The 25,702-nt window shown below is 48.1% G+C and overlaps 2 protein-coding genes and 1 long non-coding RNA gene across 3 annotated transcripts in view; 1 reads left to right on the top strand and 2 right to left on the bottom strand.

Annotated features, from left to right (window-relative positions):
- Positions 1-25,702, bottom strand: part of ELAC1 (elaC ribonuclease Z 1) — a 511,775-nt gene that overhangs the window by 428,195 nt on the left and 57,878 nt on the right. The gene's annotated exons all lie outside the window — the stretch shown is intronic.
- Positions 11,078-21,206, bottom strand: LIPG (lipase G, endothelial type). The gene is made up of 10 exons (XM_086867552.1): positions 20,985-21,206; positions 20,697-20,869; positions 19,519-19,698; positions 18,827-18,938; positions 17,484-17,708; positions 16,829-17,071; positions 16,224-16,344; positions 15,404-15,622; positions 14,259-14,351; positions 11,078-12,662 (listed from the first exon to the last, which is right to left on the bottom strand). The coding sequence occupies exons 1-10, from the start codon at positions 21,070-21,072 to the stop codon at positions 12,641-12,643; spliced, it is 1,476 nt and encodes a 491-aa protein (XP_086723678.1). The 5' UTR covers positions 21,073-21,206; the 3' UTR covers positions 11,078-12,640.
- On the top strand, positions 15,458-18,969 carry LOC147648628 (uncharacterized). The gene is made up of 3 exons (XR_015280269.1): positions 15,458-15,535; positions 17,618-17,739; positions 18,457-18,969. It is a non-coding gene; the product is annotated as an uncharacterized LOC147648628 (long non-coding RNA).

Here is a 25,702-nt window from a genome sequence, read left to right as displayed (position 1 = left end):
TATTATCACTTTAGACTTGTTTTCTGAGAGTTTTGAAGAATAAGGGACACTATTGCAGCAAAGCATGAATATAAAGGGGATGTCATCAAGGGACGAGCAGGGGACATCCCCTGCACGGTTGGGTGTGCCCTCAGAACCATCCAGCAGAGCCCAGTCTGATCCCTTTTTCCTGAGGCACATGAACACCTTAGAAACTCTTCAGGACCCTGAACTGCACCAATAGAGTACCACTCTAGTGGCACTATCATGGGCAGAGAAAAGTATTTTGTATGTGGTTTTACTGCACTGGCTCTTCTTTTGTGTCTTTGTCCCCTCTGAACTTTTTATGTGATTAGGAAGTGGTTGAGCTGGAAATTTCCTTGCTTATTTTTCAATGCTGCTGGTGCCCTGAGGACAGCTCAGGAACAACAACGGTCTGTGGAGAATTGCTCTGTCCCTAGTTATTCTGTCACTTATTTTTGGCTTCCCCTTGCAATCTGACAGTAAATGGCTACTCCAGTTTGATGCTCCCCAGCCTGAGCACCATCAGGCTGCCAGAGCTTGGGGATCACATCCGTGGGCTGTTGCCCAGGAAGTCTGGTCATGGAGTGAGTAGGTTTTACTCCAGTGACTGGTAGGGAGCTGTCCTGCAGCTTTACAGGACTAACAAGGGGCATCAGCAGCTTTCTGGTGTGCTCCATTGAGAGTGCAAGGAGCACACTGGGAACAGGATTGTGCCCAGAAACAGGGAATTGAAAGCCAGCCTTTGGTGACCAGCATCAGGGACTGTTTTTTCTGCAGATTCCAGTGAGGTGTGAGCTCTGATAATGTTCTCCTACTGTTGAAAAATTATGTTGCCATAATAAGTATGTCCCTTCCTTCACCCTTGTTCAACGCTGGTCCCTGACATTTTGCATGGAGTTGAGGGGCCTTTCTCCTTATTCTAACTTGTGCTTGCACTGAGATGCGTGCAGGATTGCTACATGGGTGGCTGGGGTCACTCTTGGCACATCATAAGACACCCCTTGGGAGCTTTCATATGCTCTGCAACTGTCCTGAGTTTGTTGTGCATCTGCAATAGAATTGTTTCAGACCCACAGTCTTTCACTTGAAAGAAAAACCACAAGATCAAGATGGAGCCAGCATAAATGTTTATCTTTATTTCACCCTTGAAAACCACTTTCAGCCAGGCTGGGCAGCTGGTAACGGCCTTTCCCATCTCTCACACATCAGCAAACAGCTGATGTCCAAACCTGGAGCAGTTTCACCTGTCCTTGTGGGCAGCAGGTGCAGTGAACACAGTGAGTTATGGGCACGCTGTTGAGGGATTTCTGGCCTCAGAACCTCGGCAGGCTTTAAGCATCCTGCAGGAACAGACACCAGCAACATCATGGTCTGCTTTCAGCATATTTCTAAGGGGTTTAGAGAGAATTTGGTCTCTCCATGCCAGACTGTGACCTTTGGGTTGTCCTTGGGTATGAGTGTTGATGACCAACCTTGGATCTACTTTCCAGTTCTGTGCTATAGCCAGAGACCCTTCTTGTGGTCAGCCAGCCAGTCAAAATAATACTGAACTGTGATTGCTTCAGCATCATCTCCAGAGACCCTGAAGAGGCAACAAGAGTCCAGTGGCCAGGAGGGAGATGTTTGGTGTGGATTTTGCAACAGGTCAGCTCTCACTGCAATGGGTGCAGAGATCATCTGCAGTTTAACAAGCACTGGGAGATTTTTGTTGGCTCTTGTAACTTTCCCCAGAACTTTCTGCTGTGGGCAGTGGACCAGTTCAGAAACTTCAAGGTAACATCTCCTAAAATCTGCAATCCTGTGGGCCCCAACTGCTCTAACATATATCTTAACAAACATATATGGGAGGACTACCTTAGCACTGGAGAGGGACCTTTTACAAGGGTCAGAACAGACAGGACAAGGAGGAAAGGATTCCCACTAGGGCAGGGCTAGGTGGGATACTGGGAAGGAATTCCTGGCTGGGAGGGTGGGCAGGCCCTGAGGTTGCCAGAGAAGCTGTGGCTGCTCCTTCCTTAGAAGTGTCCAAGGCCAGGTTGGATGGGCTTGGAGCAACTGGAGATAGTAGAAGGTGTCCCTGCTCATGACAGGGGAATGGGACAAGATAATTTTTAAGGTCCCTTCCAACCCAAGCCATTCTGGGATTCTACAGTTTTTTTCCCCCAAAAGCAGAATGAAAAACTACATCAGTACATGCCAAAACCTGGACTTGGTCATTTGCTTTGTTTCTTGAGTCCAGTCCCATTTAAAACTACAGGATGGGGTGTTTTAGTCAAGACACTCTGGATAGGCTGGCATGAACAGTCTGCTGGCCATTGGAGCAGCAAAATGCTGCTGAAACTGCATAAGGAGGTAACTCAGTTGGATTACAAAAACAAATTCTGCTTCTTTTTAAAATAATACCTTTTTTTTTTTAATGGAAGTTAAAAGCTGATACAGCAAAACTGGGAGAAAACAACACAGCAGGAATTTATGAAAAAAACAGCTTTTGTTTGTCAGCCAGAGTAGAACAATGTGCCTCTTTGTCTGCAGCATGGATTATGCAGGAATAAAATAATAAATAAAAGAGCTGCTGAATGGGGCTGACATCGTGTGCCTTCCGAAGGACACTGAATTACTAAGAGGAATAAATCATCCTTGGTTTACAAACAAACAGGCTTCTGGTGTGCCCATCTCCCAAAGTGTAAATCAGCCCCAGCTTGGTCCTGGAAAGTGAGCAGCTGTTCCACCTCTCTGGCCAGATTTGGAGCTGGTGAAAAGCAAGTGCTGCAGGTGGCTTCATCCTGGCTTTAAAGAAAAATCAGATTGATGAAGTGATCAGAGGCCACAGCCCTGCTGCTGTACAGCCTCAGATCCCCGCCGAGCTGGGGGAGGACACAGTTCTTCAACCTAAATTCCTAAACGGACTGCAGATTTAGGTCAGGGCTCAATATGATCATAAGATCACCGGCTGATGGTGGCTCAGAAGAACACAAGATGTATCTTGGGAAGGTATATCCTTCCAAGTTGCTTATATGAGAGCAGAGCACAGCAAACAACACTGCAATCCCAGCCTAACTCAGCAACCTCCCAGGGAAGGCTGATCCTGCCATGAGTTGTAGCTGCTTCTTCAGAATGCTCAAGCCAGGATTCATAAAGGTATCATGGAGAGAGCCCTGTAAATTCCTTTGAGGTTTGGAATGCGTTGTTTGGCTCCTACAGCATCTTCCAGTGAGAAGAGGGTTGATTCTTGGAAAACAGCCTGGTGGCCTCCACTGTGGCTGGGTGCACTGTGCCTGCTGCTGTTATCACAGCTCCTGGTGGGAAATTCCACACTGCCTGGAGGGCTTTTATTGTGCTGAGTTCACAGGTCAGCACTATGGGCTAGCAGCAGCACTACCCAGCCAAGAGGGACATCAGTGCATGTGTGTCCTCTGCCAACCTGTGCCTTACACCTCTCTCTGGAAGCTCAGCAGAGAGGGTTTCCTTTATGAGGTGAGGAGGGCGCCAGGTGTGTTAATCCTGAGAGGTCCTAGGAGAGGATGCAGGTGCACATAGAGCTCTGAGTGACTCTGCACAGGGGTTGCATCTCTTCCAGCACCCCCAGAACACAAAGGTTAAAGGCAGGGACCAGATGGTGGCTTGGCTGGAACAGGTTTTCCTCTATTCCTGTTTAACAAAAAACATATAAAATAATTTTCCTGATCTCAGTTTCTTTGATACATGACCCTGGAGCTGCAGGGATGCAGGGAGATCATCAGCTTGCTAAGGCAATGTCATTGCTCATCTTACCTGGGTGTTACAGGGGCTGTGAGCTCCTGGGGTTTCTGCTTCCAGCCAGAGAAACCCATCCTCAGGTACTTCAAAGCTTGCCCAGAATGCTCCTCTGTACCTCTCCAGTGCCCAGCTGAGGACAGGCACAGTGCTCAGAGGATTCCAGGAGTTAGATCCAGGGGAGGCTGCACACATGGGGAAAGAAGGCAAGGAGTGACTCAGGACTTGGAGAGGGCTGGGATTGGGGTTGCCTTTAGTCAAGCTCTGTGCTGTGAGATTGCTTCTCAGCAATTGTGGTGGTGGAAGGACCACCAAGTCCATCTCATTCCACCCCTGCCATGGGCAGGGATACCTTCCATTAGAGCAGGGGGTCCAAGCCCTGTCCAGCCTGGCCTTGGACACTGCAGGGATGCAGGGCCTGCCCACCCTCCCAGCCAGCAATTCCTTGCCAATATCCCAGCTGGGCCTGCCCTCTGGCACTGGCAAGCCATTGCCTGGGTGCTGGCCCTGCAGGCCTTGTCCCCAGTCCCTGGGCAGCTCTCCTGGAGCCCCTTTAGGCCCTGCCAGGGGCTCTCAGCTCTCCCTGGAGCCTGAATACTTGTGCAGGGGAGCAGCCCCAGCTCTCCCAGGCTGCCTCCAGAGCACAGGGGCTCCAGCCCTGGCAGCAGCTGCGTGGCCTCCTCTGGGCTGGCTCCAGCAGCTCCACGTCCTTGTGCTGGTGTTACCCAGGGCTGGGGCAGCTCTGCAGGTGGGGTCTCACCAGAGAGGAATAGCTCATATTTGGGTGCAGATATTGATCCTTAGGAGGACAAACACGAGCTCACTGATTGTCTAAATTAGGCAGCAATGGACAGGGCCAATTCTTCTAAAACTTGGAAGAAAAAGCGATGAGGAAACATGGATATGAATCTACTGGGGAGACGGAGTCGATAACGGATGGGAGCCAACCCAAGGATGCAAATGGAAAATATGGGTGCAGGTTTTCTTTCACAGATAATGATTATACAGAATTATCTAAAAATTCTGCCTTCTAAATGGTTTCTGGACATTAATGATGAACAGCAGAGCTTGGCTTTGGCTCCAGTGATCTGTAAAGGGTATGATTTGAATTAAAACAGTCTTCATTAAAATGTTCGGGGTTTCTTTAACATAAAATTTTAGTGTAAATGGAAGAGTGGAAATTTTTTTCTTGTTGCCTTTCAAGTTCTTTCCAGCATTAGTGATTATAATCTTAAGGAAATAGTATTTATTTAAATATCATAAGACTATCTCGTTTTGTCCTTGCTTTCCCTCGCTACTTAATCACTTGTAGAGCTAGAGGAAAGGAAAACCCTGGTGGGTTATTTTTTTTAGTCTTTCCCTTTCTTCAATTTTTTTCTTGATCATTTGGCAGCATTTCATTTACACAATCATATTTGTTGCTTCACCCATCTAGCTGTCAGGTTTTCTCCACTTATTTCTTATGGTCTTACAGTTGGGAAGGACAAACAACTTTAAAGAGCACTGTTACAGGGCAGCAGAAGTTAACTGAGGATCTTTGGATCAGACTGGAAAACGAGATCCTCCTTTGGCTCATCCTTGTAAAGATGAACTGGATATAAAGTTCATCGTGTCCTGTTAAGTAGCTGTTTGCCAGAACACTGGATCGGTCTAGGTCAGGGCTTTGATGTTGTTACTGGAGCTGGCTTGGAGGCAGCGTGTGACTTGGACTTCAGACAGGAATTTAGGCCAATAAGTGAGGATGATGAGCAGAAGTAACAGGACAAAAACATGTACAGAGTTTTAATTTCTCTAAATTTATGCCTCTTATAACCAGCCTTGCACAGCACAGAGTGTGCTCCTCACCTGGCCGTTTCAGCTCAGCCTCCTTCCCCTTCCTGGACCAGCATTTCTACATGAGTTAGATCTCTGCCGAGGTCCAAGGGAAAACTCCTTCAGATTTCAAAGGAGGCCCAGCTGGAGCACTCGTGTGTGCCCTGAGCCGAGGTCCTGCTGGGCAGTGCCTCGTGGAGTGACTCCAAGCCTGGGTGACAGCGGCTGCTCCGTGCTCCCGAGACGAGGAGGAAGCTTTGCAGACACAACTCCTAAAAAAGCTGTCACGTCCCTGCTTCTGCAGCTTTGGCTTTGGTTACAGAAATCATCAAGGGAAATATGTCCAGTGTGTAAGTGTCCTGCTGTTCTCCTGGGGGTGGATGCTCTCCTGAGGATGTGACAGCCTTTGAGAGTGTTACAGAACCATGGAACTGTTTGGGTGGGAAGGGACAGTAAAATTCATCCAGTGCCACCCCTGCCATGGCAGGGACACCTCCCACTGTCCCAGGCTGCTGCAAGCCCTGTCCAGCCTGGCCTTGGACACTGCAGGGATGCAGGGGCAGCCCCAGCTGCTCTGGGCACCCTGTGCCAGGGCCTGCCCACCCTCCCAGCCAGCAATTCCTTGCCAATATCCCAGCTGGGCCTGCCCTCTGGCACTGGCAAGCCATTGCCTGGGTGCTGGCCCTGCAGGCCTTGTCCCCAGTCCCTGGGCAGCTCTCCTGGAGCCCCTTTAGGCCCTGCCAGGGGCTCTCAGCTCTCCCTGGAGCCTGAATACTTGTGCAGGGGAGCAGCCCCAGCTCTCCCAGGCTGCCTCCAGAGCACAGGGGCTCCAGCCCTGGCAGCAGCTGTATGTGCCCTCTCCTCCCGTTAAATTTTCAGTTTCATTCATCTTGATTTACTTTCACTTAGCTTTATTAACCTAATGTGGATTGGAGTATATTAGACCAGACTGCATTAGTAGAAGAAAACTCCTATAAGCAAAATAAACTCTTCAACTATTTGTTTTGGTGAAAACTATTCAGAAGACCATGAACAGTTCTGGTTTGTGTGCTGAGCTCTTAACCAAGGTGAAGGCATCTGGGTTTTCTCTCTCTCACTGATTCCTGGAGTGCTTTTAAGGCAAATCTGTTAGTCTTATCCTGCTATTGGTGGATATTGTTGAGTTTGAATGGATTGATTTTCCTCAGCAATAAAGACAAAGCTAATAAACTATCTCTAGCAGTGAGGTTTTTGAACAAACTTAGTCATCTGCAAACTACCCAGATCCACCAGTCTGAAATTCAGAGATAAATTTTAAGCTTTACTACCCAACTGATCTTGAGATCATTAGGTATTCCCTCCATTGCTATGCAAGAACAAAATGTGGTCCATCTTTTCCATAGAGTGTCTTTGATGGGCTGTTCAATGACAGGTTTCACAGAGATAGCAGAGCAAGGATCTTCTTCTCATGAACATGTGCAGGTTTTATGGCATGGGAGTACAGTTGTCTCAGTACACTTGCCTAGCTCCAGCCAAGCTGGTGTGGTCTTTCTCTTCGTAACTTTGTAGGATATATCTGTTGTCAGCCAAAAACAAGATTTGGAAAGCCACGTGGAGAGGAAGGGGAGAAAAATCAACCATATTTGTGTTAATATTTTGTCCAAGTCTTCTGTCATTTCTTACTTTGTCTGAGCTGGTTTGCCTGATGGCAGAATAAAGAGATGTGGCACACCACGGCCCGAAAAGCCTTGTTTTATTGGTCCATCTTCCTCATTTTTCAATGTTATTACAGGTCAGGTCAGAAGAGGATTCTGAATGTTTGCACTTTGTGTCTTCTTTATACAGATTGCCATAAATGTCCTGAAGCTTTGTGAAACAGCTGCAAAACAACCTGGAACAGAGAAGACAGAGATAGGAAAAACCCAATAATGTAGCAATAGAAACGATCTGATTTTTAATTCTACACCTGGGTCAGTTCTGGGTCAAGCTGCTTTACCCATTCCTTTGGGCAGCATGAGGTCTCTGGTGCTTTTGCATCCATTTTCAGAAGTTGCCAGACCCTTTTTATGTTTGCTGCTAGGCTGGATGGGACTGCTGGGAAGGCAATGAGCTGTATAATTTATATTGGAATGTCAGCATCGGAACAGGCGTGAAACTACAGCTCGTTTGCACAGGCTGAGGAGCAAGATCTTTTGTTTCCTGGACAGTCACAGCCATCTCTTGGTGAGGCTGCTCTTGGGGACCACTGGAAAGCTTAACTTGCTGGATTAAGTTTGGGAAGCCAGAAAAAAGCATGTTGTGCTTGTTCTTGAAAGGATGGGTTGGTCTTTTCCATCCCAAACAGATCTTCTGTGCCCAGACTTTTGTAGCTTGGGTGAGATAGCTGGCACCACCTGTGCCAGAGACCTCTGCCATGCCACCTGAGAGTACTGACAAAGGGAGACATTACACTGGGAAATGAGGGAGCAGCACACTCCAAATGGACTCTGTGCTCAAATCACCTCCAAAGAGGGATGCTGGGATGTGCTGGGAGAGCCCCTGGCAGGGCCTAAAGGGGCTCCAGGAGAGCTGCCCAGGGACTGGGGACAAGGCCTGCAGGGCCAGCACCCAGGCAATGGCTTGCCAGTGCCAGAGGGCAGGCCCAGCTGGGATATTGGCAAGGAATTGCTGGCTGGGAGGGTGGGCAGGCCCTGGCACAGGGTGCCCAGAGCAGCTGGGGCTGCCCCTGCATCCCTGCAGTGTCCAAGGCCAGGCTGGACACTGGGGCTTGCAGCAGCCTGGGATAATGGAACCTCTAGTATCCCTAGAGATGCCTCCAGTGGCAGGGGGTTGGAATGAGATGGAATTTAAGGTCCCTTCCATTTCAAGCTATTCTGGAATCCTGTGGTGCTCTGATTTTATGATAATTGGTGAAACAGTGCTCAGTTGCTGCTGCTTGTGTGGCTGGGGCAGTCCTGGATGGGGGTTGAGGAGGGTTATAAAACATTCCCCATGCTGGTCCCATTGTTCCTCAGAGAACAGGCTGACCTTTGTGGGGACCAAACTCTTAGGGCTGAATGCTGGGGCTGTAAAAAAGTGACCCCCAGGAAACCTGGGGGAGGGGTGCCAGGCAGCTGGGGGGCACAGTGGTCTAGCCTCAGCCCTGCCTGGCACAGACTTGGGATGTGTCTGCTCTGTGAGACCTAAATTCCTTAGATATTTTAGAAAAAAAATCTAAATTAATTGGAAACTTAAAAAAAAAATAAATTATATATATATATATATATATATATATATATAAAAGAAAAAAATACCCTCTTATCTTTGTTTTCTTGAGTGTCTAATGCACAACCAAGCTCCCAGCTAGGGAAGCCATACAGGGATGAATCTTGATGTGCCAGCAGGTGTGATTCCTCAAGATGTGGAGCAGCAGGAGCAATGCATTTGGAAGCAAACACTTTCTGTTTGAAGGCCCAGACACCTGAAGAGGATGCCACAGATATGAAAGAGCTGCAGCCTATTTCTCCTCTCTTGTGAGCTTGTATTGTTCCCCCTTTTCCTTTAGAGGCCATCTCCTGCTTGTCCTTGCAGGAAACTCACCCTGCAAGAGGCACCAGCCCTTGTGCTGCAGCTGTGTCCACGGGGTAGCAGCCAAAATATGAGTTCCAGATATCTGGAATGACTTCTGGTGTTAGTTTCCCCCACACACACTTTGCAGAGAGTGGAAGGGAGCCCCACAGGAACACAGCAGAGAACAGCTCCAGCTCTGGGGTGAAGAATAATCAGGGGCCCTACAAGCACCGAATAGCTCTCTACCAAATCCACTGAGGTAGTTTTCCTTGCAGACAGGCATTGCTGAGCTTTCCATAGGGAAAGGTTAACTAAGTAATTTCATGCAAATCTTCCTCAGCTCAGAGGTATTTACTCTGTTTGCAAAGTCCTTCTGCTGCTGCTGGATTGATGCCATCAATTTGTGTCAGGCACAGGCAGAGCACAATAAGAGGCTTCCCTTTAAATTCGGTGGTGTGGCTGCTGGGAAAAGCTGGGAAAATTCAGTTAGTAATTAGATTTGTGTATGTTTGCTTAGAAGTATTCACCAATGGGTTTGTTAGCAAAGTCAGGCAAAGGTGAAGCATTTCAGGCAAAATCTAAGTGACATTTAATGGAAAAAAAAAGAATTAATGGAAGAAATCAAAGGAAGGCAGGGAGTTTGAACTTGTCCTGACTAGCCTGGCACAGCAGCAATGATCTTTCCAGAGTCCACTGTCCTCACTGCAATAACCATAGAAAGTAACACAGAATCCTGCTTTTTTCCCAGCCAAAAGCAGTAGTGGTATTGCCATGTCTGAAAGAAAGCAGCATGAGAAGGAGAGGTTAATGGTTTTGGTAGAATTCCCTGCTGAATGTGGCTTATGGTCACTGTGGGGAAGGGGCAGCCAGAACATTCCTAATACTGCAAAACAGAGAATTTTGATGTTCTGATATTCACTCTGCTGAAAAAAAGATGAAGGTACTGCTGAGATCATATCCTCACTGTTGGGCTAAAGCTGAAATACACACGTAACCACAGAAAGGTTTGGGTTGAAAGGGACCTTAAAGCCCCTCCAGTGCCACCCCTGCCATGGGCAGGGCCACCTTCCAGTGTCCCAGGCTGCTCCAAGCCCCAGTGTCCAGCCTGGCCTTGGACACTGCAGGGATGCAGGGGCAGCCCCAGCTGCTCTGGGCACCCTGTGCCAGGGCCTGCCCACCCTCCCAGCCAGCAATTCCTTGCCAATATCCCAGCTGGGCCTGCCCTCTGGCACTGGCAAGCCATTGCCTGGGTGCTGGCCCTGCAGGCCTTGTCCCCAGTCCCTGGGCAGCTCTCCTGGAGCCCCTTTAGGCCCTGCCAGGGGCTCTCAGCTCTCCCTGGAGCCTGAATACTTGTGCAGGGGAGCAGCCCCAGCTCTCCCAGGCTGCCTCCAGAGCACAGGGGCTCCAGCCCTGGCAGCAGCTCCATGTCTCCCCTCTCCTCATGTTTTATGAGGAACATCTCTACAGAGCAGTTGTAGATAGAGAGTGACTTTGCCGCATTGCTGAAGGCCCTCAGTGGTGGTGCATGTAGAAAATAGCTTGGCCTTGGCAACACAGTGGAGTTGGGAAGGAGGGTGCTGAAGGTCTCAGGGACCTGCAGAGAGGAACAAAACAGTCACAGACAGCTGCTCTGGCAATGAATGTCAAAGCTTTTGGTAGACTGCTCTGCACAACTCCCTGACAGGAGGGTTGGGCTCTGCTTCCAGGGAACAGGGACAGGAGGAGAGGGAATGGCCTCAAGTTGTGCCAAAGGAGGTTTAGGCTGGAAATGAGGGAAAATTTATTCATGGAAAAGATTGTCTTGCCCTGGCACAGCTGCCCAATGTAGTGGTGGTGTCCCCATGTCTTGAGGTGTATGGGTGTGGCACTTGGTGACATGGGGCAGTGGTGGCCTTGGCAGGGCTGCAGGCAGGGTTGGACTCAGTGTTCTTGGAGGTTCTTTCCAACCTAAATGATTTTGTGATCAATAACAAGACTTCACTGATTTTTACAAAGCCCTTTATTTTTGATCTCGAGGCTTATAAAAACTGTTACTCAAAACCAAAATGTTTAAAATTTTACATATATACAATATGAGAAATAAATTATGTTTTAAGTCATACAAAAACCACAATATACAAATAGGGCTTTGAAACTTCTCTAAGTATGGCATGGCAACAAGTCACAGATACTTACCAAAGGCTTCAGTTATCAAAGTCTTTTCATAAAACCATGAAAAAAATATCCCCAAATGTGCTTGCTTTGGTTGGAGTGAAGCTCTACAAAAACTGAAGAGATTTGCAGGCCTCAGAAGGACTTGCTAAGACTTCAGAACTCAGTGCACCACCTGGCAACACCATTTTTGAGTTTGCCTTTCTGCATGCCAAAAGCTCAAGGTTGTTATACCAATTCTCCTTCCAGAAAAAAAAAAAAATAAAATAAAAGAGGGAGGAAAAAAAAAAAAAAAAAAAGGAAAAAGGAAAAAGCAAGCAACCAAAACAAAACCTAATTTACCAACTGACAAGGTCCACTCTGCTGTAGCAAACAGGACAGCTGTAGAGTATGTCCAACTCAAAGCAAAGCCAAGATCACCTGGGACAGGGAATCCAGCCGGGGTGTTGTGACAATCGAGGGCAGGATGTTTGGCACTTTACTCAAAAATAAGGTCTTAATTACACATTGGTACTACAACAGCTTCTGAGCAGAGGAGAGCACATTCTCAGCAGTTAAAAGGAGTGGTGCAAAGCTCTCCTGAGGCAGCACGGTGCATCCCTGTGGTCAGAACAAGGGCAGCTGCTCTTTGCCCCTTAAAAAGGGATCTGCATGTGTGACTGGCCAGCCCCACTGCGGACACTGACCAGGCAGTGAGGAGCAGCTGCCACTGCCACCTGCACTGTGTCCTGCCCCAGGCACAGGGAGAACAGAGCTCTGCCTTCTCATCAGGCCATATGGCAGGCAAATAGACATTTCAGTATTAGAACGGATAATTTTTAAGGCAAGCGAAGGACAACTTGAAGTTAAGTGTCATTGTGCTTATCCCCAGCCCTTCCCTGGACAACCCCACACACCTGACCTGTGCTGGTCTCACCTTCCCACAGCCCACAGTGCTACAGGACCATGGTAACTCCTACCCTAGGTGCTAATTTGTTCTTGGCAGCTCTGTCACCCACAGTCTGATGGACAGTCAGTGTGGTTATTTGTCTTCTCAACTCCACTGGCAGGCAGACCAGAAGATCATTGCTGAGGTCTCAGTCTATGAAGATCTCATCCATAGTCCTGGTTAATGTGAGCAGGGAAGGGAAAATGCAGCGTGTAACAGGTCAAGGTAAGGTTAAATGCACAAACCAGGCTCCTTGGGAAAGGGAAAATGGAGTTTTAGTTATTCTAGGTCTAGGACCATGGTTCATCAATTGCTCCTCAGTTTCTTGTATCCAGTCCAAGAGGTTTTGTCCTGAAGAGCTAGTTTCTTTAAGTGCTACCAAGCCAGATTTCTCCCAGAGCATCTTGCCATCTGTGTGGTCTTCATGCATCTAGGTTGCTTGTTTGTGAGCCTTTAGGGAAGCCTTCAGAGCAGATTCGAGACAGATCTGGGGAAAAGAGAGAGCAAAAAAGATACCTAGTTAAATGCAGAGGTTAAGAGGAGTAATGAAGAATTTCTAAGAACTCACAGAGTGCCAAGAACAGGTTTGGACAACACAGGTTGGTGTTATATTCTGTCAAAGCTGCACTTTACCCAGTAGCTACTCAGCGAGAGCCTGCAGCAGACATTATGCAGGCTGCAAGCAGAAATTACAGGGCTTAAGCTAGACCCTGCCTGTGCAGCTCCATTTGGGATGGACAGATGTTGGCTGGCTCAATCTCCAAGGAGGGAATTAAAACATTGCACTGACTTGGCAGAAACAGCTGAACAGCAAGTAATCACTCATGGTTTCTGGGAGGAAGGATCATTTCCTAGGAAAAAATGGTGTGCTGGAGCTGAGCTCAGCTCCTCTGCACGAGCAAGCAGGAAGGGCACATCTGCCAACAATTCTGTTTTATGGGGTTTACCAAGTAGCATATCAAAACAGCCTTTTATTGTACCTGCAGGAATGCTTACTCGATCTTTCGAGACTTGTGGCAGAGCAACAAGTTTTTGCACAGGGGTTTCATTCACAGAATTGTTTGCTACCGTGCATAGCACGGCTTGCTGGGTTCTGCCAAACCTGGAATGGGACCAGCTTGCATTTCTGAGCTGAGTTCTGCTTCTCAGGAGGGCTGTGCAAAGCTCAACTTCCACAGGGCTCTGCTAGCCCTAACAAGCACTTTGTCCTCTGGATTAGAAGTGACAAAGCTCCAAGTCTACAAACTGAAATTTAAGAGAGGGCAAAAGGTTGGGCTGAATCCAAAGGAAAGTATAATTTAGTCAAATGAACAGGAATTCATTCAAAACATGACCGGAGGCATCCGAGGCAATCAGGTTGTCACTGTTGGGACCAGACTTTCTGGAAGTCATGTTCTGAGAATTGTTCTGTGTGTCTGGGAAGTCCCCTGGAGGTTAAACAAGGCTCAGCTGCTTTGGCAATGTCAGAGTTGACACTCTCCTGAACCAGAGGACATCAGCAGGCCTGGAGATTAAGCTGTGGGAGTCAGGGCTGTAACACCATGGCAAGTCCTCACCCGTGTCTTCCTCATGCAATTGAGCTCAGGCTTTAACCAAGTGGTTTCTTGGCAGCTCAATGTCTTCCACAAGACTAAAAAGATATTTTAGGCAATGCCCTGCACTCCTCCCAGCTTCCCCCTGTTCTACAGGGCACATAATAGATGACTTAGTCACCTTTTCACTATTGCACAGGTATGGGGCATTGGTGGCGCCTCATTTTAGCACCTACCACGATTAGGTGATACACCCATTTGGCAGTAAACATGTAAAGGTACAAGGTGACAATCCAAGGTCAGAAGGGAGGATAATATCACCTATTTAGCAATAGATATGGCATACACAAAAGTTAAGTCTGAAAAATTAAGTCTGAAAAATTAAGGCTAGAATTCCTTATATTTTTTGAAAGAAAAAGAGGTTTCAGGAGTCAAAAAAACAAAACAAAACAAAAAAAAAAAAAACCAAAAAACAAAAAACCCAGAAGGTTCCACTCATCCCAGCCAAGCCACATGCATCATACAGAATTTGTCTTGACTGATTTCCATACCTTTTCTGCCATTCCTCTGTGCACTTCACAAACCAGAGCTCTTTGCCAGGAGATATACTCGTTAGCTGGGAGTCCTCCACACAGAAAGCAAACCTAGGAGGAGGAGGAATCAAAAGCAGTCAAGGTACCTGCTGTCTCCATGATTAACAATTAACAAGTAATATGGACTGCAGCTTCTTCTAGGACAAGTTTTTTGATTAGACATCCATCCCACAGAACACCATCAGCCTGTTGAGTGGCTGTTTTATTTCCTACTTCTGTATTTTAACTGGAGATTACTTCTACTCCCTGTGTTCCGTAGAAACCAGGATGCAGAATACCTTACAGATGGCAGGTGATGCTTATTTAAAGCTCTGAGAAATGTGGGAAATCATCAGAGTCAACTGCTGCTCTTTGACAGATCTGGGTTACCTTCAGAACAACATTAACAGAAGATGTGGGAGTGCCATGCTACATGCTTGGCAGCTTTCATAATTTTTGGATGCTCAGGTAATTCTCTATTTGCAGAGAATCAAGAGAATCAGAGAATGATTTGGGTGGGATGGGGCCTTAAAAATCATCCCTGCCATGGCAGAGAACTTTCCACTAGAATTCTATGGTCAGTTCAATGGATCCAGGGATATGGATTGGGTTTGGAAAGGCCCTTAAAAATCACCTAGTTCCAAGCCCCCTGCCCGATCCCAGAAGGAGCAATGCAGTGCTTGAGGGGTTGGTGTCATCATGTTGTTGGCTGAAGTTTCAGATCCTGCTGCTTGTGCCAAATCAGCACATTAAGCCTGTAAACAGTAGCCATGACCAGTACCATGTTTCAGTACTTTCAGTGCTCAGTATTTTAACACGTCAGGTACAATCTAAACCATCTTGAAACATGTTAATTTAGTCCCCAGTGGATCCCACAGAATCAAAGTAAATCAAAAGAATAACCCAAATCTGCTGTGCTGTGACTAGTTTTGCTTAGAGCCTGTTTGCAGCCTTGTGCTGGACAGTAACCTGCTCTCCTATACCACAAGGGAGCAATAGCTGGTGACACCAAAAATGAAAGGCAGGTCAGGATACTAACTACATTCAAAACACCAGTTTTTTTTTCTCAGTTCTGAAGGGCTGAAGTTTCAGTCAGTTCATATGCAGCCTAGCACAATTATTACCTCTGCTGTGTTTCCCCAGATTTCACACGTATTCGTCTGATGTGGAGCTCCTGGGAGGAATTCATGGGCCTGTACCAGTAGCTCCTCAGCTCTTTCCACAGATCATACCACGACTGAGACGTCCCCTCCCAGGTGAGCTTTATTTTCAGAAGTTCACCCATGTCCTCCTCAGTATAGACCAGGAAGGTGTTCGTAGCGTTTAGGCCAATTAGATCAAGCCTGGAAGAGAGGCAGAGACTCGGAATTTTTTCCTTATGGAAGCGTGCCAGGTGCTCCTTTGTTCCATGCCAGGAGTTTAACAGAGCCCCTGCAGCTTATCAAGTGCTGCACGTTCAACTGTCACCAGCTAATTACTGATTACACTGACGTGAGCTCAGATAGCTGGTTCCACGCAATGCATCGTGTACTTAGCCTGGCCATCCTTCCATACCTTAAAGGTGGGTTTTGTGCCTGGTCTTTCTTTTGGGATAGGCTAAATGAGGCCAGCAGTGCCTCCAGGGACATTTCACACTACATCCAAATGGTGGAGGGGAAAAGCAAACCAAACAACCAAAAAAAAAACCAAAAAGAACACCACGGAAAAAAAAGCGACAAGCCATGAAGGTTAACACAGGACTGGGCACATTGAAATGTTCTCGATTCACCCAGTAATAAATTATTATTAAGCTACTGAATGAAAAGCTTTTTTGAAAGGTGATGAAGTGGGGCTGCTAGGCTGGGATGCAATGCCAATGTTAGCAGAGGAAAAAGAATGCTGCCATCCTGTGTAGGCCCTGTGGCCTTCTTACTTAGGTTAAACCACAAATGGCAAATTACTTACATTTCTAAAGAGAGGGGCTCAGAGTCTCCATTGGTGCCGTGGAGGGTGACAGAGAAGGTGGGATCAACCTCTCCCAAGCCCTTATAGCTGAAGACGTGCATTTTCATCTGGTAGTGGTAGACTGGAGAGAAAGGGGAGAGCAGAGATGGAAACAGCTGTGCTGAAAGAAACACTGCTCAGCACTGCTCTGTGCGAAATAGTGTTGGCTAGCAAAGACCAGACCCTTCCTTTAGTGAGACAGCACTGACCACTTTTCCTGCCCTTACTGACTACAGATTTGAGTTTTGCACAACGACAGCAGCAGGCCCACTCTGGGGACAGCTCCCCAGACCTTACACTGCTCTGAGGTGGGGTTTTGCAAGCACAGCAGGTGAACTGCAGCCCTGCTCAAAAGGCAGAGTGTTGTTGTGGGTTGATTCCACGGGGAGGAAGGAGCACAGTGACGCCACAGGACAGCAGTGCAGCTGGGTGCCAGTGCAACACCGACACCTGCAGCTGCCCGGCTTTGGGGCGATGCTGTTCCTCTGCCCCTGCATCCTTCCCAACACCGACTGGGAGGCTGCTCCCACAGGGAGACCATGCTCCTCCTGGGAGGGGACGTGTACCTTTGAAGGGCATGTCAGCCCTGGTTTTCAGGTACATCTTGCTGTTCCTCTTGTGCCGGATCCTGCGGGCGTTGTAGCCGATGCCGTTGCAGCGGTTCTTGCGGCAGCTCAGGCAGATGCCCTTCTTGAAGCGGCTGGAATCGGTGCACTGAAACGCGAAGCTCTGCTTGTCCTGGTTCACCAGGGAGTCCACAAAGAGGTGCACAGACCGCTCGTGCTCACATTTAACAACTTCACCAATTGCTAGAGAGGCAGAGTTGCAAGGGATACACTTGGTTTAAGCAGCTGTTACCCCAGCAGCCCGTAAGATAAAGTGAGCTATGCCTTTCTGCAGCCCAGCATGAGCTGAGCGTGGCCAAACTTGAAGTTTCTCAACAGCGGCAATTCATGAGGTAAGTAGGAGATGCTCACTTAATCCCTCCCACGAAGAGCTTTAAGAGGACCCTAGTCCCAGCATAAGACTACAGATTATGATCAGGTGTTGGAATGAAAATGTGCTTCAGAGTTAAAAGCAGCTATGGTTTCTAGCAACTATCTCCAGTAGTACAGACAGTATAGACAGAAAAAATGGTTTTCTTTGGTTTTATAAAAAAGATTATTCCCCAGCATCAGAGAAGTCTACACTGACCAGAGGCAAAAGGTAAAGAGAACTTACTCCCATAGGCAATGGCTCCCAAGACATCACTGAGACCACAGCCAGGCTGGAAGTCTCCCCCATTGGGGTAGATGTCAATGTGGCCCACAGGCATCTGGATCCCAATGCTAACACCCAGTGTTTCCCTGGTGTAGGTGTGAAGGACATCCACAAAGTTGGCATCATCGGGGGAGAGGCGCCTGCTGGGGTCCACTCCTTCAAACATGGGGCCAGCGGGATCCAAGCCTGGAGTCGGAGACAGAGCACAAGGGGCCAGGTAAGAAATTGGGCTGTTTCATACAGAATATAGCCAGAAGCCTCCTGCTGGCAGGTGTCCTCAGCAGCTGATACACAGACAGTCCCAGCCTCATTGTTGGTACTGTCCCCCAAGGTGTCTTCACCATGGGCTCACTGGGGGAACAAACAAAGATGTCTCGCTCCACTTTTGGGGCAATACAGCCCAACAGCAGCACCATGACCAGGTTGCTTGTTGGAAGCAAAGAGCCTTCACCAGGTCACAGTGAAGAGATGATTCAAGAGGCAGCTCCAAACCCCAGAAGAGGTTTAACACCCAAAGCAGCCAAAGCTGTTTCAATGGCATTTAGTCTGTTTTCAGACTGCACATATAGAGGGACTAACACCATTTTAGCAGCAGCCAGGAAATCCCTGCATCTGAGATCCCATGATGGGTTTGGGATGCTTTGTTAACCCCAGAGCCTCACCGGCTCAGGACTCCAGAGCATTTCTACAACTTGACTGTTAGGTGATTTTTTTTTTCCCTATTAACTAATTACAGACATTTATTGCTAGCCTCTGTGGAATTCTCACTGCCAGTGTCACATGTAAATCCTTAATGCAACCCCTTGTACTATGCCCTAAGTTCTCACATGTTGAAATCAGCTTTCCTCTGGAGCTAGAAGCAAACTCTTCAGATATTTCCAGAATGAGAGGTTAGAGTTGTTTGATTTTTTTTTTTATTTTTTTTTTAAATCAGACCATCCTGTGGGACAAACAGCACCCAATAGCTCTCACTACCATTAGTTTATGAACTATAATTACAAAAACACTGTCACTCAGAGGAACAGCATTTGGATAGTTAGAGCTTGGGCTGGACTTGTTTCGAACCCGCATTTAAATTCAAATAAACCCAGGACCAGTTTGTCCTGAGTAAGGTTTTTTCACTGAAACCCTGCCATAATTGATGCAAAGAGACCTGCGCCTTCCACTGCTGCCACAAGTAGAAAACTTTTCATTTCTGGAAGAGTAACACCAAAACAACATTGTAGCAACACAGGAAACGAACCTCTTCGGGGAAACTCGCTGCCAGGAAGGACAGGGGAGAGACTGCTTAAAAAGCCACTTGCCTGTAATTCTGCCTATAGTGCCATGGACGTGGTTACCAGCAAAGCCAGCCACATGGGCACCCAGGCTGTACCCAATCAGGTGGACATTCTCTAGCTTGAAGAGGGGGTTTTCCTGCAAGGAAAATAAAATATGAGAGTTTGATCCCCTGTCTTTCAGTGCTGCTTCTGTCTGCAGGAATATAAAGTCCAGTTCCAAGAAGACATTGGACAGAGGGGGTAGATAAGCATGCTTCATTTTGTATTTCATCAAGACACGTGGAATGGGGTTTGGATGGCACTTGTGGTTTTACCCGTGTCCCAGCCCCAATTATGATATTCTTTATCATAAAGAATAAAACTTTCTCCTGGGAGCTGCCAGCAGACTCAGCACTGGCTTCAGGTGCCAAGTGCAGCACCATGGACCTCTCCTTTTCCTTCCCCGCCCTCCTGCCCGGCCAGTGCTGGGTCTGAATTCCCAGGTCCGCATTGTTCAGGCAGCACTCCCAAATCTGCACTTCAGCACCACTGAATGGTGCAGGGCAGCATCTCCAGGCAGGCTGCAGCTATGAGCCATCACCCAGCCAAGCCCAGGGCTGGGTGTTACAGCACAGCCTGCCCCGCTGGTGAGCCTTGGAGCTGGTGAACGCTCTGCAGCCTTGTGCAACAGTCCCTCACCGAGCATTACAACAGAGGCTGCTCTTAGCTTGCACTACCTGTAACCAGTCAAGCAACCTCGCTATGGTTTTTCCAACAATCTGTGTGTTGTTCACGGCATCGGTGTAGAGCTGGTGGGCAAGAGAGAGCCAGTCCACCACGACCACGTTGGCATCCTTCTCCCTCTCCTGCAGAGCGGACACCAAGCTGTCAAGCCAGGTTTCGAACATGCCACTCATCTAGAAAGAGATTCAGGTGTCAGTTTCCAGTTTGCAGGACCAAGATGACACATCCACAGTAATTTTTGCATATTTGCATGTCATTTACATATGCTGCTCCAGCTGCATGCTGCTCCTCTGCAAGCCACATTACCTCCCAGCAATGCAGTGAGAGCATGCATGCAATGGAGTAAGAAAAACAGGTTTTGAGAGACTCTGGCTGTAATTACCCACTTGCCTTTTAGGGCAGGAGGGAGAGGCATTCGTTACGTGCCACCTTATCGCATTTTTTCTCAAGAGTTTCAGAAATTCTGATGGATTGCAAAATGATTTGCCAGACCTGGCAGTGCGGTTTGCGTAAGCCCTGGCATTGCTGATAAGTCCCCTCATGCCACACACTCAGCTTCATCAAACGCAGAATTAAAAAGCTGTATAAAGTCTGCGTGCCCTCTTGTTTCTTTATCAAGGAGACCACACAGCAGGTCTCCCATCAGGGCTGGACACTCAGCTACAATTACAGAAGGTCTATACACATGCCTGTCAAGTCAAGTGTCACATTCGTAGTGGTCAGCCAGTTGAATTTTAATGCCATGTTCACATTGTACAGCTATGAAGTGATCTTGGGCATCTATGAATGAGCTGGGTGATTTCAGAGTTCCTAAGCCTGATCCTGAACACTTTGCTCCAGAGATCTCAATAGAGGTGCATCTTTTAAGAGACCATTGTGCTCAGAACGTGAAGTTTTTCCAAATTCCTATATTCATAGAATTCTAAAAGGGTTTTGGTAGGAAAGGACCTTAAAGATTATGTAGTTTGAACTCCCCTGCCATGGACAGAGACATCTTCCACTAGACAAGGTTGTTCAAAGTGCCATCCAGCCCGGCCTCGAACACCTTCAGGGATGAGGCAGTCACAGAAATTCCTGAAAATAAATTTTCTGGAGACACAGCCCATCGGCAGGGCAGTTTGCTCTCTGTGAGTGGGCAGACTAAGCATTGCCCAGGATTCTTCACACTTACCGTCCAGCCGTGAATGATGAAGAAGGTTTTAGCTGTCACGTTGAACTTGCAGTCCTCCAGGCACTGATGCTGGCCGATGGCGAGCGTGCAACCATCCTCACCGGCGTCCGGCGAGGAGCGGAGCCCGAACTTCACCCGCGCCTTCTGTGCCGGCACACGCTCCGCGTTGCCATCTGCGAGCCAGCGGGAGAGAAGGGTCAGCAAAGCGCCTCGGAGCCCGCCTTCCCCGCGAGGGGACGAACCCGCTCCGCGGCTCCCCCGGTCCCGCGTGGGACCGCGCTCACCCACCTCCTGCCGCGGGCAGCGCCGCCTCCGCGGCCCGCGCCGCGATGCAGCAGGACACGGCGCTGCACAGCAGGAGGAAGAGCCTCCTCATGGCTCGGGAGGACGGCCGGACGGAGGGCTGGAGCAGCGGAGGAAGGGATGAATGGGTGGACACACGATCGGACGGACGCGCGGCGGCGGCGGCGGCGGTTTTAGAGTGGCACCATGGGGCGGGGCCATCCCGCCGTCCCATTGGTCACGCCTTCCGTGACGTCACGCACGGCATGAATGGGAGGCCACGCCCTGCGTGGTGCGGGGGGGTCCCGGCGCTGACACCCCGAGTGGCACAGGGGACATGTGGGGCGGGTTGGTGGGACACACAGGGAGTCCCCAGCGCTGACACCCCGGGTGGCACAGGGGACATGTGGGGCGGGTTGGTGGGACACACAGGGAGTCCCCAGCGCTGACACCCCGAGTGGCACAGGGGACATGTGGGGCGGGTTGTGGGACACACAGGGAGTCCCCAGCGCTGACACCCCGGGTGGCACAGGGGACATGCAGCCCCACGTGGGGAACTGGCGGGCGTTTTGGGAGGGGGGCTCACGGGTGCTGACCCTCTCATGCTGCGGTGCCCGACCCACATGGCACTGGGGTCTGTCCTTTCCATCTCCACCCGTGGGAACCCCCGGAACTTCGACACTTGGGCCCTCTGGACCTAAGGGGTGCAAGATGCTTCCCGAAGGGCATTGCCCACCTTGCAGCCCACCACCGTCTGCAGTACATTATCGACACCATAAATCATTTTGAACTCAAAAAATAATAATTTATTTCTACTTTTTTATTACTTGTATATTTACCAGTTAAATCAGTATATTCACCAGTGCGTGACAAGTTATTTCACTTTATACTGCTGCTGTCTCACCACACAGTGTAAGAAGAGATCATGCCCTGGGGACAGAAGATTTACCTGTTTTTCATCCCCTTCCTCCATGGCTCCTCTTTTTCTCCAAAATCACTAAAGAGAGCAAGGAGAAGGCAGCAGGATAAAGGAAAAAGGTGTAGGCAAGTGATGTGCAAAGATGAGGGAAGTGGTGTTCCCCCTAAGGTGAAGAGAGCAGCCAGGATTTGTAGATGCTCATGGTCAAAAGGAAAGACAAAAGCTAGAGGATCTGCAGAAAAAGTTTTATTAGAATAATATTGCATGCTTGGCATGGAAATTGGTGTTTTTGTCCCTGATTTTCTTGTATAAACAGGAAGGAAGGAAGGAAGGAAGGAAGGAAGGAAGGAAGGAAGGAAGGAAGGAAGGAAGGAAGGAAGGAAGGAAGGAAGGAAGGAAGGAAGGAAGGAAGGAAGGAAGGAAGGAAGGAAGGAAGGAAGGAAGGAAGGAAGGAAGGAAGGAAGGAAGGAAGGAAGGAAGGAAGGAAGGAAGGAAGGAAGGAAGGAAGGAAGGAAGGAAGGAAGGAAGGAAGGAAGGAAGGAAGGAAGGAAGGAAGGAAGGAAGGAAGGAAGGAAGGAAGGAAGGAAGGAAGGAAGGAAGGAAGGAAGGAAGGAAGGAAGGAAGGAAGGAAGGAAGGAAGGAAGGAAGGAAGGAAGGAAGGAAGGAAGGAAGGAAGGAAGGAAGGAAGGAAGGAAGGAAGGAAGGAAGGAAGGAAGGAAGGAAGGAAGGAAGGAAGGAAGGAAGGAAGGAAGGAAGGAAGGAAGGAAGGAAGGAAGGAAGGAAGGAAGGAAGGAAGGAAGGAAGGAAGGAAGGAAGGAAGGAAGGAAGGAAGGAAGGAAGGAAGGAAGGAAGGAAGGAAGGAAGGAAGGAAGGAAGGAAGGAAGGAAGGAAGGAAGGAAGGAAGGAAGGAAGGAAGGAAGGAAGGAAGGAAGGAAGGAAGGAAGGAAGGAAGGAAGGAAGGAAGGAAGGAAGGAAGGAAGGAAGGAAGGAAGGAAGGAAGGAAGGAAGGAAGGAAGGAAGGAAGGAAGGAAGGAAGGAAGGAAGGAAGGAAGGAAGGAAGGAAGGAAGGAAGGAAGGAAGGAAGGAAGGAAGGAAGGAAGGAAGGAAGGAAGGAAGGAAGGAAGGAAGGAAGGAAGGAAGGAAGGAAGGAAGGAAGGAAGGAAGGAAGGAAGGAAGGAAGGAAGGAAGGAAGGAAGGAAGGAAGGAAGGAAGGAAGGAAGGAAGGAAGGAAGGAAGGAAGGAAGGAAGGAAGGAAGGAAGGAAATGGGACATCAAGCAAAATCACGCAGAGCAATTGCTTTAGCCCTCACCAGTAGGTGCAAATGGAGAGAATTAATCTTTCGGGCAGTGCTTTCTCAGGGTACTCAGTTTGTTCTCCATATCTCTGTGAGCCTTCCTCAGCCCAGACATCTCCTGACTCCATGTGGATTGGCAGTTGAACTAGATGGTCATTGTAGGTCACTTCCAATTGAAATATTCTATTCTATTCTATTCTATTCTATTCTATTCTATTCTATTCTATTCTATTCTATTCTATCCTTATTCTAGTCTTTCCTCACAGATCTTTTATGTATGACAGATTGTAACTCGGGATTGCTGCTTCTCTCCTCTTTGTGGATCATTCTTAGAACCTCTTAATTTCTGACTCTGCAGGATGAATACATGTTCTGGGATCTCCTCAAGCATGTCCTGTTCCCAGAGGCTGGAGATGATGCTCATGCTCCTCAGGGAGCGTGGGATTGAGTAGAATGCCCTGAGGATGCAGCCTCTCCTCAGCAGCTGTGTGGTGCCTCTAGAGGAACAGCATCCTTACAGCGCTGACCTATAACAGAAAGGACCTAAATTTCTCAGCTGCTGTCCACTACTGGACTTACTCCTGCAGGAAATGAATCAGCCAAGCCTCGTCACCAAACGTCTCATCATTTAAAAGATTTCTGGTGCCAGCAAGCCCCTTCCAGACTGCTGACCACCACGACATTATCGTGGTTTAACCACAATATCTTCTCACTCTCCTTCTGTTGTCTCCTGATACTGTAAAGCTCCTGCTTTTGTCTGTGCAACTCCAGACTCTGGGAGAGGAATCTTGGTCTTTACCTCTGGCTTCCAAGAATGACAGTAGCAGTGAGAATAGCTTAGCAACAGCAAGGAAAAAGTGCATCAAAATAATTCCTGGCTGCTTCAGCTGAAAGGTGATGATCATCTGGGGAGATGCTCAGGGTCTGTTGTGATGGGCACTGTACCAACTCACAGAGTGTGGCTCAGCACTGACCTCTCTGTAACCCTCGTGGCCTGGGGGGAAGGAGGCTCCCACCCAGAGCTGCTTGGAAAATAGCAGTTCCTTAAGCCAAATAATTCTAAAGAAATATTCCTAGTTCTGTTGAGTTTTTCACTGGGAAAGATTTCATGGCTCCCAGATGGAATTTCTGGATATTGTAGTAAGTAATAAATAATAAACCAGAGTGAAATGGATAGTAATCCACTTCAAAAGACACGGAAGCTCAAGAGTTACAACACTTGTAGGGATGTTGGAGGCTTTACCTCAGCAGCTGGTATGACAGGGGCAATGCCCGTGGAGATAGTGGCTGTTCTTGGAGGTGTCTTTCTGGCTCTCTTCCTCTCTTTCTGGCTCCATTCCTACATGATTTCCTAAAGGTCTCAATTCAGTCCAAAAGCAGAAGAGGAATGTTTTTGAAATCATGAGCGTTTTTATAGGAAATAGAAAAATGTTCCACTCAGCTGTAGTCACAAGCTCTTTGCAGGTGGGTGCTGGGTGGCTGAGTCTGGTTTCTTCTTCAGACATGGTGAGTCAGACCATAGTCATGGAATGTGGAGGTAGAAGGTACATGAGAGGAGTCCAGCTTCTTTTAGTAGCAAAAAGCTAAAATCAGTATGACATGTAAATTAAGATGCCCAAATATTTAAAGGTCTGAAGTCTGCTGGTGCTCTTAGGGAAGGACTAGACAGGTTTTGCATCAGCAGCATTTAATTTGACAGGTTTCTATACCCATGCATCCATCAAGGAGACAATTTCAATGCTGTCTCTATACAAGAAGAGCATCTCAAACTTGGGTTATGGTCAGCATCTTCTGCAGGAGCTCAGCATCTTTCACAGAAAGGAGTTCATGGAGACTGAAGTTAGAAGACTTCTGCAAAATAATTGTCATGAATGCCTCTTTTTCCCTGTCTTTAAAATTAGCATGTAGACACCTGCTTTCCTTGCAGAAATGGCCACACAATTAAAGAGCTGAGCACTAAAGGAAAATGGAAAACCCTTCATCATCACACCACTCTTTAAAAACCTGTAAAGGCAGAGTAATTCTGGTGTGAGCAGTTCTGGAGACAATAAGGAAAACTAACAAGTAGCCTTTTGAATGAACATCACTGCCAGCATTGCAACCCTCATCCTCTCATGACCTGCCATGGAAGGAGTAGCAGAGAGAGAGTTTTTTACCCAGGACAGGGTACCACTACTGATCCAAGTGGCTGCAGGAGGGATTTGTGGCTAAGATTGCATCCTGTTGTGTTTACATCGCTGGGAAGGCACAAGTGGAACACCTGGCCACTCCTGTAAGGGAAAAATTGTGACTCCTGGGCTTGTGAAGTGGTTAATAAAAACAATGGCATACCAACTACAGGTAAAGATATTCCTTTTAAGAATTTTTCATTTGAACAAGCTAAAGAGTGATGTCATGGCTTTAGGTCAGATATTCAGTGTCAGGGAGTGCATTTAGAAACATGAGTGTGTTTTACACATTCTCTGTCCATTCTTCCTTCCTGGTTCTTCCTTTCTCCAGAGGAAGAGGGA

The sequence above is a fragment of the Cyanistes caeruleus genome, chromosome Z (assembly GCF_971803275.1).
Source record: "Cyanistes caeruleus chromosome Z, bCyaCae1.hap1.1, whole genome shotgun sequence".
Taxonomy (NCBI): domain Eukaryota; kingdom Metazoa; phylum Chordata; class Aves; order Passeriformes; family Paridae; genus Cyanistes; species Cyanistes caeruleus.
The sequence above is the reverse complement of the archived record's forward strand: the minus strand, read 5'-3'. Positions and strand labels throughout refer to the sequence as shown.